Source organism: Sphaerodactylus townsendi, linkage group LG06 (genome assembly GCF_021028975.2).
Source record: "Sphaerodactylus townsendi isolate TG3544 linkage group LG06, MPM_Stown_v2.3, whole genome shotgun sequence".
Classification (NCBI taxonomy): Eukaryota; Metazoa; Chordata; class Lepidosauria; order Squamata; family Sphaerodactylidae; genus Sphaerodactylus; species Sphaerodactylus townsendi.
The window spans coordinates 101,318,322-101,332,312 of record NC_059430.1 but is presented as its reverse complement, the minus strand read 5'-3'; the positions used below and the strand labels follow the sequence as shown (position 1 = coordinate 101,332,312).

The window sequence follows — 13,991 nt, the reverse complement described above, 5'->3', positions numbered from 1 at the left end:
GTGCGTGAGAAAGACTGCAGTTGAGAAGCACGAAGGGGGAGCAGATCTAGGCCGGGGACGTCTGGCTGAGGCTGCACTCTGCACGTGCCCTGAGGCCCACTAGACTAGGACTTGAGGTCGGGGTTCCAACGAAAGCTGACGAGGGGGAAAGAACGGCGCGGGCCTTCGCCAAGGTAAAGGCGATCTTCGCACGCTCGGGGAGGGTCCCGGGCCTTGGTCGGTGCTGGTGTCCTCTTTGCACCGGGGCCGCCGCTCTGGCCTCTGCTTGCTCCGAGGTCAGTTTGGCCTGCCCGCGCTGGAAACCGCGGCCCCGTTGGAAGGCGGGCGGGGGCGGGGGGACGGGCAGTGCAGCTGCTCCACTTTTAGCCTTCCCTGTGCGAAAACAGGCGGGCATATTGGTGGGGGGGGGGGGGGATGCAACGCCACTCCCCAGCAGCCAGCTGCAACCCCCACCACCCCGCTCCCCCTGCAATCTACCGCGTGTCAATCAATCTTCCCCCTCTCTGTCTTTCATTGTTCCTTTGCAGGATGCTGAAACGAGCGGAAGAGTCTTGAGCTGAGAAGTCGTTATAGTGTGGGAGGGGGGATTGCTCTGTTGGATTATTTTAAAGGGCTCGTTCACAGATTTTAGCGGGGCCGTTTTGCCGATCTGCAGGGGCAAAAGCGAAAAGGGGTCTTTCTGTGGTACCTTAAAGATCAGCCGCAGGGTTGTGGGGCGGAAGCTGTCAAGGGCAGCAGCATGAAGTGGCGTCTCTCAGGGCAACAGAGATCTGTTGCTGGCCTGAAAGTCTTCAAGAAAGAACCTTTCGATGGAGACTGGCTGCTAAATAAATAATTATTAATGGTGATAACCAGGGAATCGGGGACCACTTTCTTAACGGAGATGATTTCCTTTCTTAACCATGAGAGGTGTAAAATTATTTGCTGTAATGGGGTAGACTGTGTTATATCCCTGATTACGGTGATGACCAGCATCCATTGTGCTTGTATAGTTTTGCATAGAATTGCCCTAGGAGTCTTTCAGCCCCACTCTTTGCAATTCCTTCCCCTCGGCAGTTTGTGTTCCTGCTGCCTTTTGCAAAGTCATTTCATGCATCCAGTTAACTGGACCTATGGAAGCTTCTGCCAGAATCCACCCAATTGTCTGTAGGGTGCTGCAAGACTCCTTTTTTCTTTTTTCCAATTCTTTGGCTATCTATATATATAAAAAGCTAACAGTGTTTTTGTTGATGATAGTATAACGCAGTAACTGCTGGGCCAATTCCTCTGAAAATTCCCAGCCACTATAGTGAGCCAGGTGAGAGTGTTTTTAGATGTTCACATACCTGAAATTTCACACCTGGCCCAGGTAAAATGCCTTTTTCCTGGCACTCCATGGTGAAGGACATGCAGCTGCCTGTGTGTAACTGTCACCCTTAGAATGTTCCTGCTGCTTAGAATGTTCCCTCAGATGGCCAGATATTAGCAGTAAAAACAGTACATAGGCAGTGAAACACATACACACACATACACACAAGGGAGAGGGAAGGGAGGGAGAGGGAGGGGTGGCATGCAAGGGAAGAGAGGGAGGGAGAGGAAAGGGACGGAGGGGAAGCCATGCAAGGGAAGAGAAGTGAGAGAGGGGAGACAGTGAGGGGTGGCATGCAAGGGAGGGGAGACAGGGGGCCCAGCATCTTGATATGACCCACCCACCCTAGCAGAGGGAAAGGGAAGGGAGGGAGGGGGAGGGGTGGCATGCAAGGGAAGAGAAGTGAGGGAGGGAAGAGAGTGAGGGGTGACATGCAAGGGACGGGAGGAAGGGGCCAGGCACCCTAGATTCCCTGAATACTGCGATTACAGTTAAGAAAACCAGGCACGCGTTACTCAGGAGTAAGCTCGGTACAGCAACCATGACATACTTTGAATGGCTGCGTCGCGCCCCTCAGAGGGTTTCCTCAGAAGCGACACCAATTGCCACCAACCAAACTTACTCCCAGGTAAAGGATCATGACCAGCCAGCCTAGATGTGTGGGAGGGGAGCCTTTCCATCCCCCCCCCCCCCAAGGAATGCAGGCATGCACATCAATGACATCGCACAGTATCAGGCTGCGTGTTTGCATGAGCACGTACTGCTGGCCTCTGCAATTGATTGGCTGCTATTGTTCCTTTCCCATTTCACTGCAATAAGCCACAGCAACACGTGGCCGAGCCTCGCTAGTGTAGTATATAACTGGGCTCAGCCATTACTGGCTTTTGAAGGGAAGAGGGATCGGAGGAATGCAATGTATATAATGACAGGGCAGCTGAGAGGGTTACAGATCAGCGGCAACAAGTTGCTGTTCATGGATGGGAGACCAACGGGACTTTTGCCTTCTATCTCCTAATCCACGTGCCCCCCTTGAATACAAATGCTGAACAACTGAGGGGTGAGGGTGTAGAAAAGGGGCTACTTAGTAAATCTTTGCTAAACCAGAAAAGCTCCAAGCCATGTCGTTTCTGCAGATAATTTCTTGTGAAAAGGAGGGGCATTATAATTTAAGGTATTGCTGAACTACAAAATCACTAGGCAGTTGAGGCTGTGACGGGACTGTACCATATTAGAGTTGGTGGGGGGGGGGGTCACATGTTGGAATATTCCCTGTATTTTAAAAAATCTCCTTGACTTAGAAAGGTAACATGTCAAAGAGGAGACTGCTGGCCTCTGATTCACATGTGTTTTTCAACTAAGTACCTACATAACAACCAGGCTTCCTTCTCTCTCACAGAGCTGGAGGGGGAAGCTAATGGTACAGGGGTGCACTTCGGTATTTTTTTACTCTGGGATAGCAACCCCTGAACTAGCTTAAAACCTGTTTTGTTTACATTTTCTTGAATGAACTGGTACTTGACATGGATTTTAAAGGGGTCTGTGGCAGCCCCTGGCAAGATTCAGGGCGGCTACCTTGCCTTGTTGTCACAACAGGGATTCAGGAGCAGACTGGAACCTCTCACCACCTTCGCAACCACAATGGGAGGAATTTTGTGCCTTGGTCATCTTCTGCTGTGGTGGTTAATGGGGTCCTGGCTGAGCAGCCAGTCAATCAGTCAAGATTTATTCACTGTCCAAGACCAACACAGGATTTTTTAAAAAACATAAAATACAGAATATTGCAATTATACATATTTCTTTATGATTCTTGTGATGCAGTTGCATCCTGTAATTCCAACAGGCAAAATCACACCAACATGACAGCTAGCTTTGATCTCCGGATGGAGAAACCGGAAAGGCTGTGGAAATTTACCCAACACAAAAAATAGGAGCCAACTGGCCACTTCAAAGGGTTGAAGGGCCGCATGGCAAGGTGGGGAGTTTTCCTGAGGGGAAAGGACAAAGCCCAGGCTTGATTTCATCATAATTCTGTTCAAGGCCATGTTGATAAAGACTTGGACTGATGATAAGCGGTGCAGCATAAAAAGATCCCTGCTGGATCACACTAAAGGTCCATCTTCCCCAGTTTTGTTTCCAAAGTGGCCAGACTAATGACCCTGGGAAGACCACAGACAGGGCAGGAATGAACCTCTGCTTATCATCTGTCACTGACCTTGGAAGTTGTGTTTGCTATCATGATTTGTGTATTTATAAAACTGTTATAGGCTGCAATTAAAAAGGTTGTGTGCTTGCACTCGCCATATGAAGAAGTTTGTTTTTGATGGCACATCACTCCATATAGAAAACCAACTGGTCAGAACTTTCTTACTGTTATGCTAACTTTGTGCTCAAAGAAGTTTTTATAGTGGACACTTATCCTAGAAGCGTCTCCACCTCTGCAACCTGAAGTGGCACCATTTAAGAAATCCCTGTTGCCTGTCCATCTTTGTTAAATGGACTGTTTATCTAGCAGTGGCCTTTACTGCATCTTGTCATAGAAAAAGGTTCTGAGGTGTGCATTATAGATAGTGTGGGCAGACAAAATTGCCTCTTTACCATCAAATGGTGCTGGCTTGATTTCTCCCCAACTCCCATTTAGATTCCCAGCCATGAGCTTTTAGGAGACTGTTCTCATCACTGTCTGAAGTTCTGTATTTTATTTCTTCCATGTCCTCGACCCAACATCATAGTGGCTCTGATTTTCACACACACACCCCTCTCATTTACAAATGGGCTGTTCTGAGTTTCCACCTTTCAACTATCTTTTACATTGATCCGGAGGAAGGAACCTTGCTTTGGGAACTGTGTTCAGAGATTTGGAGCTTCCTCACAGAAAAGATTTTCCAGTGTGTCCCTCGAAACCCTCTTTTAGGGAAGAACAGAATCCGCCAGTTTGGTGGTGGTAGAAAGTGCCATCAAGTTGCAGCTGACTTGTGGCTACCCTATAGGGATGCCAAGGCAAGAGGTGAGCAGAGGTAGCTCACCATTGCCTGCCTCTGAGTAGCAACCCCAGACTCCCTTAGCGGTTTCCTATCCAAGAATTAACCAAGGCCAACCCTTGCTGAACATCTAAGATCTAATGAGATCAACATAGCTGGGGCCATACAGGTCAGGGTTCAACCAGTTCAGGATGGTTTCATTTTTGTAGGGTATGTGTGCATTTGCAATTAGAAAGGTAAAAATCTAATTCAGTGCCCTACAGAGCCCAGTGCCTTTAGCCCAGTATCCTTTTTCCAAGCATGGCCAGCCAGGTATCTCTGCAGAGTTCCTGAGTAGTAGAAGAAGAAGAGTTTGGATTTATATCCCACCTTTATCTCCTATAAGAAGACTCAAGGTGGCTTACAAGCTCCTTTCCCTTCCTCTCCTCACAACAGACACCTTGTGAGACAGGTGGGGCTGAGAGACTTCTGAGTGAGCTGTGACTAGCCTAAGGCCACCCAGCAGGAATGTAGGAGTGCAGAAACACATCTGGTTCACCTGATAAGCCTCTGCCACTCAGGTGGGAAATCAAACCCAGTTCTCCAGATTAGAATCCACCTGCTCTTAACCACCACACCACACCACACCACACCACACCACACCACACCACACTAGAACAGAGGTGGCCAACCTTTGGCACTCCAGATGTTATGAACTACAATTCCCATCAGCCCCTGCCTGCATGGCCAATTGACCATGCTGGCAAGGGCTGATGGGAATTGTAGTCCATAACATCTGGAGTGCCAAAGGTTCGCCACCCCGGCACTAGAACATGAAGGCAACCAAGCAGCCCTCCTCATGCAGTTTGCCCCTCTGCTTCTGGTTGCTGCCTCTTTATGTGGTGCGTCCATAGAGGTCAAGGCTAACATCTTTTTTCTGTGTTTCTTTTGAAGTGTTGCCTGTAGTTCGACTTTGGTCTTGCTCCTGGTGCCCCCCTACCCTGAGGCCTTCCTGTGGGTAGCTGAGACACATGATCGATTGAGAGATGGAAGAGAAGAAGAAGAAGAGGAGCCCCAAGCCCCACCTGGCTCAGCCGATGCCCACTAGTGCTTTACGCAAGCTGCCGGTCCCTGCCAGCAAGAGCACCTCTTTCTCCCTGGGAATGCCTCATATCCCATCACCGAAGCAACGATCCAAGTTCAAGAGGTCAGTTCAGGACTAACAGAGCTGAAAGGTTCCCTTGGTGAGGAGGATTTGAACATGGAACCTGTTGGATAGGGTTGGATTTGTGTCCAGTAGCACCTTAAAGTCCAACGTTTCCAGGGTTTAAGCTTTCATTGGTATATCAGATAGATAACTTCTTAGCAAGATACCAGTACAGAAAGTTGTTAAGCCAGGAAAAAAAGTGTAGGGTTGTTGTTGTTTTTTTTTGGGGGGGGGGTGTCTTCTGTGGTTTTATCTCTTACTCTGATTTTAAAATAGTTTTCCTGAGAAAGAGGCATTTAGATTGTTCATAGCTATTCCATCCTCAAACCATTTTTATGAAAGCTTGATCCCTTCACAAAGGAAGGACCCTCTGCATATGCTTAGGGGGGCTCAAGGGGCCCAGGTATGAGGCCTTTAAAAAAAATCTTTGGCAATCTTCTGCATCACCTCTGAGAACAAAACTCATCTGGGAATTCTGTGAAAACATTATTTTAAATAACCTGAGGATCCCTTATGGTTGTGTTGAAACTTTTTGATGATGGTGTATTGAAGAGCAGTTTCCCCCACCTCACCGCTTGAGACCCAGATATCAGCCTGTTCAGAGGTGACTCTGTGATGAAGTACACAGTGTGGGCAGATTCCCCAGATGGCAAGTTTGGCAGGGCCCACAGGGTGCAAACTTATGTTACCCCCATTGAAACAAATGAGAGGTGGTGTGTGTAGTGGTTAGAATGTCAGGCTAGGTTTGGAAAGATACACATTCAAATTCCCCCAAGCGAACTTTGGGCCTGTAACCTACCTCAGTCGATTATTGCTTGGATAAACCAGTGAGGAGAGAACTATGTCTTGGATCTAGGGTTGCCAGCCTCCAGCGGGTTGCTGGAGATCTGCTATTACAACTGATTTACAGGCAAATCAGTTCACCTGGAGAAAATGGCCACTTTGAAAGGTGGACTTTATGGCATCATACTTCACTGGAGTCACTCCCCTCCCCAAACCCCTCCCTCCAGGTATTTTCCCAACCTGGAGCTGGCAATCCTACTTGGATGGATCCCACAGAGGACAGGTGGCCCTGTGACTTTGTTTGGTGGGCATCATGTGATGTGGTGTGATGCTTTACACTTTCTCAGCTTGGCTAAAGTTTCCGTATTGCATGCGCATAGGTGTAGAGCATGGGTGTCCAACTCTGATGCTTCAGATGTTTATGGACTACAATTCCCATCAGCCCCTGCTGGCATGGCCAATTGGACACCTCTTGTGTAGAGCACCTTCCTTCTGCTCTGTGCCTCTATTCCTCTGGCACAGATTGGTCTAGATCAGGGGTAGGGAACCTGCGGCTCTCCAGATGTTCAGGAACTACAATTCCCATCAGCCTCTGTCAGCATGGCCAATTGGCCATGCTGGTAGGGGCTGATGGGAATTGTAGTTCCTGAACATCTGGAGAGCCGCAGGTTCCCTACCCCTGGTCTAGATTTATGTGGGTTAATCTGAGATGTGTGGAAAGTGAAGCATTCAGAGGCTGTTCAGCCCAGCATCATGAGGCCATCCCATCATTTGGGCTGCTTCAGTTGCTCCTTGTAAGGAGGTCAGGTTGAACCCTGGAAAACTTTTGACCATTGCCTTCCACACATACCTTCTCAGTTAGCCCTGAAGCAGGAGGAAGCACATTGCACTGGGCCAGTCCTGCTGGCAACATGCCTCATTGGAACGGAAAGGGGAAGTGATGCTGGTTGCTGCCTCCCAGGCTGGGTTTGCCTCTTATTGTCCTTTGTTGCAGAGCAAACAAAGAGAAGCCCCGAGCCCCCCAGCCTGCGGGCAGCACGGGAACCACAGTAGGTGCCCCTCTGCAGCACTCTTTCCTGACGGATGTCTCGGACGTGTACGAAATGGAGGGGGGGCTCTTGAACCTGCTGAACGACTTCCATTCGGGGAAGCTGCAGGCGTTCGGTAAGTGCTGTGCCATTAGAAGGTTCTCTTGGCCAGTGTGCCGTCACTGGCAGAGCATGGGATTGGCAACAAGGAGGCTGCGGTTTGAATCCCTGTTGAGCTCACTATGGCTATGGATTGGTCTTTTTTCTTCTTCTGACAGGATTGTTGTGAGGGTAAAATGAGGCAACTTCAGTGCGTTCAGGTTACAGCAGCTAGAAGCTCAAAAGTTAGGTGGGGTCTGTGCTGAGTGATCCGACATCAAGTCTGGCCACTTGCTGCGTGGCCCCAAATAACTTATTGTGTGTCACCTGGATGGATAAAAATAAAGCTGGCTGGCAACCAGCTCAGTACAGTTGAAAGGAAGTGGGCAGAATTCTGAATCACAAGATGGCTTTAAGGACAGACTGGCCAAATACGTTGGAGAGCTGTGAGCCCTGCTAGCTAACCAGAACCCCCCTGTTCAGACAGACTAGCCTCTGAGAGCCAGCAGCTGAGAGGGAGGTACTGGGCGTCTCTCCTAATGTCCTGTTTACAGGCTTCCTGAGGGTATCTGGCTAATTGCTCTTGCAAAGAGAATCGTGGGCAAAATGGCTGTTGGTCTCATCCAGCAGAGTTTTTGGATGTTCTTAGTGACAAGGGCATGTGACAGGCCATCTAGAGTTCATTCTTGGGACAGAGTAGGGAAGAAAGCAAAATCAGTATCAAGTCTTAGCAGAAACATTACTGGTACTGGAGGGGCTATGGTTCAGGGATAGCCCATGGCTCAATGGTAGAGCCTCCGCCTGGTATGGAGAAGGTCCCAAGTTCAATTCCCAGCATCTCCAATTTAAAAAATCAGGTAGTATGTGATGTGAAAGGGACTCTGAGACTCTGGAGAGCTGGTGCCACTCTGAGTAAATAGTACTGACCTTGATGGACAAAGGACTTAATTCAGTATAAGGTAGCGTCCTGTGTTCATTGGAGGGGAGTGGTTATCCCCAGTAACTTACTTTTCACATTGTATCTTTCCTTTCACTTTAAGGAGCTTGGGATGGCTTATGGAAGTTCTTTCCCACATTTTTTCCCTATCAACAACCTTGTGAAGTAGGCTGGGTCCAAGGTACTGAGCTTCATGTATGAGCAAGGATTTGAACCAAGGTCTCTGCAGTCCCAGACCAGTCTTCTCACCCCGATGAGGCCGATTGAATTTCTGATCAAATTGCTGTCCATCTGCTAAAGTGGCTGTACTATAAAACCCATTGCCTGTCATCTGTTCAATGTGTGGGTTTTGAAACTGACGTCAGTTTATAGTATGACTGCTACTCAACTAACAAATGGCAGAAAACATTTTTAAACACTTAAGCAAAATCAATATTTAAAATTAGTGAACTAGGGGCAAAAAAGGTCTAAGGGTCACCAATGAGAATTGAGTTTCCCACCAGGAGTATATTCTTCCTGTGAAGAAAACAGACTTGGAGATTTGTTTGGGTATCTCCTGGAGACTGCACAGGGTAATGGCCGTGTTCCTCTTCTGGACTGGCACAGGAAAGGAATGTTCTTTTGAACAATTGGAACATGTTCGGGAGATGCAGGAGAAGTTGGCCCGTCTGCACTTCAGCTTGGATGTCTACGTGGAAGAGCTGTCTGAAGACCAGAAGAAAACTGTGGCTGACCGGAATCTGGACCAGCTACTGACAAATGTAAGAGGTGCCAAGGATCTCAGTCTTTTCTTTTTTACCTGTTCTTCTCCTATCTTCTTCTGCCTGAAACCATATCACAGATTTTACCCAAGACTGGCTGTTGTGGGTTTTCCAAGCTGTGTGGCCGTGATCTGGTGGTTTTAGCTCCTAACATGGCCCACCAGACCACGGCCACACAGCCCGGAAAACCCACGACAGCCAGTTGATTTCAGCCATGAAAACCTTTGATAGTACATTCACCCAAGGTATTCTAGACATCCATATAACCAGTTGACTGGAAATAGTTCAGATTGAAACAGTGAATCTCCCTAAGCAGTTAACATGTTTGTATGTACTTCTGTGACAGAGAGCAAGCTTTGGCTGAGATTAACCTAGGCCAGCCACAGTTCTTTCAAAACTCTCTCAGCCCACGCAGAAGCAGGCAGTGGCAAATCACCCCTAAATATCTCTTGCCTTAAACAGCATCACCATAAGTCAGCTGTGGCTTGACAGCAGTTTCCCCCACCATTCTTGCAAATGATAGATTACCCACCCACTGAGATGTTAAGGAGAGGCTTTGCTCTGAGTGCCTCTAGTTGAGGTCAGATTAATGCCTTGTGGATCAAAGCTTTCCCCCTCCCAATGTGGTCTCATTTATAAAGCTTTCTTCCTAGGCCCCTTCTGCACATGCAGAATAATGCACTTTCAGTCCACTTTCACAATTGTTTGCAAGTGGATTTTGCTATTTCGCACAGCTGCAAAGTGGATTGAAAGTGCATTATTCTACATGTGTGGAAGGGGCCCTAGACAGCCTCTACCAGATCCACTTCTTTGATTAAATCCTATGTTTTTCCCATCAGGTTTTAAAGCTAGATAAATGAAACAATTCCCACCCCGCTGGAGCGTCACTGATTTTATTTCATATCCTTGATTCATGCTCTAAAACCCCAACTTTGATCTATCTGGAAGTTTGTCCAATATAATTTAAACCACAAGAGCAGGTGATAATTTACAACATTTTGTGTATTACACTTAGTAAATGTAGATATCGTCCATGTACAGTGCATACCACTAATATGAAGTTCTTTGCACTCATGTGCCCTATAACATGCCAAGCAAAAACCACGTTTATAATGTCACAGTATTCTGTTCCACTTCTCTAACATCAGCTCTAGTTGCATGTTTATGGTACTAACCTCCAGGTGGGGCCTGGATTTCTCCTCAAATTATGGCTGATCTCTGGACTTCAGTTGCCCTGGAGAAAATGGCCGCTTTGAAGAGTGGACTTTATGGCATCACATCCTTGCTGAACTCCCCTTCCTCTCCAAACTCTGCCTTTTTGGCTGGCTTGGCCCCCAAATCCCTCCCAACTCTCAGCTAGCAACCCTAACTTGGCCAGTTTTAATGTTGCTTGCCTTTGTTGATGGTTTTCTTATTTCTCTTTGCAGTTGGAAGAGCTCAGCAACTCCATGTATCCTTCCTGAGGGGACTAAAGTGGGGTAGTTGATGCTGCAAAGTAGGGAGGGGATAATCTGTGATCCAGATGGGGTTTTGGATGGGCCATCCTTCTCAAGTGAAAAGACCATTGTATCTCTCTGGTGGACTGATATCAAACTATATGTAAGCCTGGAATTCTGTGAATGAACTCCAGGTCTCTATTCTGATGCTAAAATACAGTCAGTTGATCTTAGATTGGGACTACAGCCCTCAAAATGGAGGCATGTTGATTCCCCACTGGCAGCTTTAAGCCCACTCCTAACTGCAGTATGAGGATAATTTGGCTGACCTACCTTACAGGGTTGTTGGAAGGATGATTATTAATAATGTAGAATGCAAGATGCTTTTCATTGGATAAGGAGCACAAAGTTAACTGTGTGAACCCCTCTGAATGCTCAGAAGTTCCTCTCTAAATGTTGATTATTAAATATAGTCAGTGAGCAGAATCTGTACTATACCAGATAAGAGGGGAGGGGAGGGCTTGCATTTTGCTAGGACACACAAACAACCCCCCTCCCCTCCATTGGATATGTGGCAACACACAGCCCTGAGACATTTAGTGTAGGGTCCTCTCTTGCTGATCCCTGCATTTGAAGGGCAGCCATTCACTCGAGGGAGAAAGTACTGGGACACCTTTGCAGATGTTGTTAAGTGGGGCTATACCTGCTCCCTCTTCCCCTCTCAGTTCAGTCCACAGATTTTCATTCCTATCTAGTTGCCTCTTCCTGGTGTTTGTCCATTGGCCACTCTACACCATGGCAGAAAGTAAGGAACTGGATGTATCTGTGTGACAGTGTAAAGCAGAATTAGAAATAGGGCAGTCCCCTCTTTATGAAGACATGACTTTGCTTTCATTCCTCCTTCTGTCAGTGGATGTAGTATGGGAATGACACATTTAACCTTCTGATAGTAACTGTTTACGCAGAAACAGGCCTCGGTCTGAAGAACTCTTGGGGAGGGGGGCAAGATCTTGGCTTCTCTGTTTTCACTTAATACCCCACTTCAGCCAAAAGCTGCACTTGGCAGAAAACCCCGACCTGGAAGATACCTCCACGGCCTAGTGGAAACAAAACAGCAGCCCGAGTCTTCTTTTGAGCAGCGTGGGAAGCCTTGGCAAAGAAACAGCAGGCCTGAGAAAGGAAGACACACTGGACACTGCCCCTGAATAGTTCAGGGAAAGAAGGTTGAAACCTGTTGGATCTATTTAGGGGAAGCAGGGATCGGGGCCTGGGTTTGAACTGCCTGCAGGAAAATCAAGCACAGAAGTAGCCAACTCCTGGAAATGAAATGGGCACATGCCAAGGGAAGAAAACTAAGTGGAATCTGGTCTGCTGCACCCCAGGATTGTGCCTTGGGGTCCTTTCTGACATTGCAAGAGACAAAGGGGGCATGCAGTGCTGCTGCTTCTAGGGGGCAGTCCCCATCTCCCGGGGAGTTTGGCATGAGTTTCAAGTTTCTTTCACACACATTGCATCATGCCCTTTCAGTGTCACTTATCAATAATTTGCAAATGGATTTTGTAAACCGCATTGACAGTACATGATCCAATGTGTGTGAAAGCAGCCTTGGTGTGGGCTACCCACATGAACCATCCTCTGTCCACTGTTAAGTGAACTCTCAAGAAATTTGACCATACAATTAACAGAATTTAGTTGTTTCTGCCATTTGGCCATGACTCCCTCCCTGCTCCCTTTTTATTGAGGCTGCAGTCCTGAGCACACAATTTTGATTTTTTTGTGCAACCTTGTTTGTGGTTTGGTTAATGGGAAACAAACTGACAACAGTAGCAGAGGGTTTTCTTTGACGTAGAAAATTCAGTGAGGTGGCATGATAGAATTAAAATGGCGTTTCTGTGGGGACAGCAGCCCGCAAGCTCTCCAGGTGCTTCTTGTTAATCCATCTGAAAAGTGTTAGAAATGTGAACTGCTATGTGACAACGGACTGGGTGATTTGGCGAGTATTTGCAAGGGATCCTCTGAAGACAGCAAGGTAACAGGGTGAAGCATAGATTTGGGGGGCTCTTTCATAAGATCTTCCCAGGCTGCCAATAGATAGAGTGTTGAAGTACATGCAGTAGTTTCAGCTGGGTAGCTCAATAGATCTTCAGAAGAAGAGCAGGATTCGAGTCCAGCAGCACCTTAGAGACCAATAAGATTTTCAGGAATAAGCTGTCAGGAGTCCCTTTGACTATCAAAAGCTTACACCTTGGAACTCTTGTTGGTCTTTATGGTGCTACTGAATTTCAACCTTGCTCTAAGTACATGGAATGTCCATGTAATAAATTAGTATGTAGTTTAATGTGTATCATTATCGAACACTGAACCTTTTTATAATAGTAATGCTGATTCCTGGAGTGAGCAAATAGGGATCCAAAAGGTCAAAGGTCACACAGGCACAGACCTGTTTGTCCATTGGGCAATATGAACCAATAGATTGGGTTCTGTCAGGAAGGGGCTTCCGGACATCAAAGAGCAGCCTGTGTTCTGTTATGTTAATGGACCTTCACTTTACTTTCGATTTCCCACCTACTCTTAATTAGCAACTTGTAGTAAATTAGGGGCACCAAGGTGCCGGCGCCTGACCTTATCTCTTTTGAGTGAACCTTGTGAGAGCAACTGCTGTAGCATTCCTGTCACGTTTTACTCTGTCTTTAATATGGGGTGAGGAGAAGGGAGGGGGATAAAAGGCTGTACCTGAAGCCAGTTCTTTAGGCATGCCGATGTCTGTCAATAAAGGCTTCTGATTTGAAATCTAGAGTTGTGAATTGTTTTACAGATCTGGGGCTTGACAGGTACCCCCAGTTTTGTGGGGTCTCTCCAGGACCCTTGTAATTCAGTGTTCTCATACACTTGTTTACATCTCCTTTTAAGAATGATTTCCACTCCTGTCAAAAGCCAGTTGTATTGACTCATTGACACCTTTTAAATGAAAATATGTTGATCCAGTGTAGCCCGTTTCACTTTGATTTATGTTCCAGAATTGGTAATTGGGATGTTTTGTTCTGTGGGTTCTTTCCCCATTTCCCTCAGGACTCTCTATCTGGAGAAGCATGAGTGAGGCAGATATCTCACAAACCTGGCGCCCTGGAGCATGGGTCTGGGCTCAGCCAGGTTAGCAGGAGCAGCTTTGGCATATTTAAAGTTGACCTAGCAAGTCAAGTATCTCAGTGGGTTTGTCAACCTTCAGGTAGAGCCTGGGGAACCTCCAGGTGAGCCCCACAAATCTCCAGGAATGTTTCAACCTAGATTTGACAACCCTGTGCCTCGGTGGGGCTTCCTGCACTCACAGGGGCTGTTCAACTCAGATTTGCCCCAGAGCGGAAACAGAGAAGCACACAAGGAAGCAATGGACAAGTCTGAGGCTGGATAGTGTGAACAATGCTGTGAAGTTTGTTC

The 13,991-nt window shown here is 47.2% G+C and overlaps 1 protein-coding gene across 1 annotated transcript; it reads left to right on the top strand.

Moving 5' to 3' along the window:
• Positions 1–13,544, top strand: CCDC28B (coiled-coil domain containing 28B). Its single transcript, XM_048501960.1, has 6 exons — positions 1–173; positions 5,260–5,512; positions 7,290–7,459; positions 8,966–9,120; positions 10,548–10,570; positions 11,603–13,544. Exons 2-6 carry the CDS (start codon positions 5,352–5,354, stop codon positions 11,655–11,657), a joined length of 564 nt encoding a protein of 187 aa, XP_048357917.1. The 5' UTR covers positions 1–173; positions 5,260–5,351; the 3' UTR covers positions 11,658–13,544.
• The last annotated feature ends 447 nt before the right edge of the window (positions 13,545–13,991 follow it).

Bases quoted from the DNA above. Each gene is read 5' to 3' on its own strand.
- CCDC28B (XM_048501960.1), top strand. From the start codon at position 5,352: ATGGAAGAGAAGAAGAAGAAGAGGAGCCCCAAGCCCCACCTGGCTCAG. The intron at 5,513-7,289 runs GTCAGTTCAGGA...CCTTTGTTGCAG, and splicing joins CAACGATCCAAGTTCAAGAG to AGCAAACAAAGAGAAGCCCC. The intron at 9,121-10,547 runs GTAAGAGGTGCC...TTCTCTTTGCAG, and splicing joins TGGACCAGCTACTGACAAAT to TTGGAAGAGCTCAGCAACTC.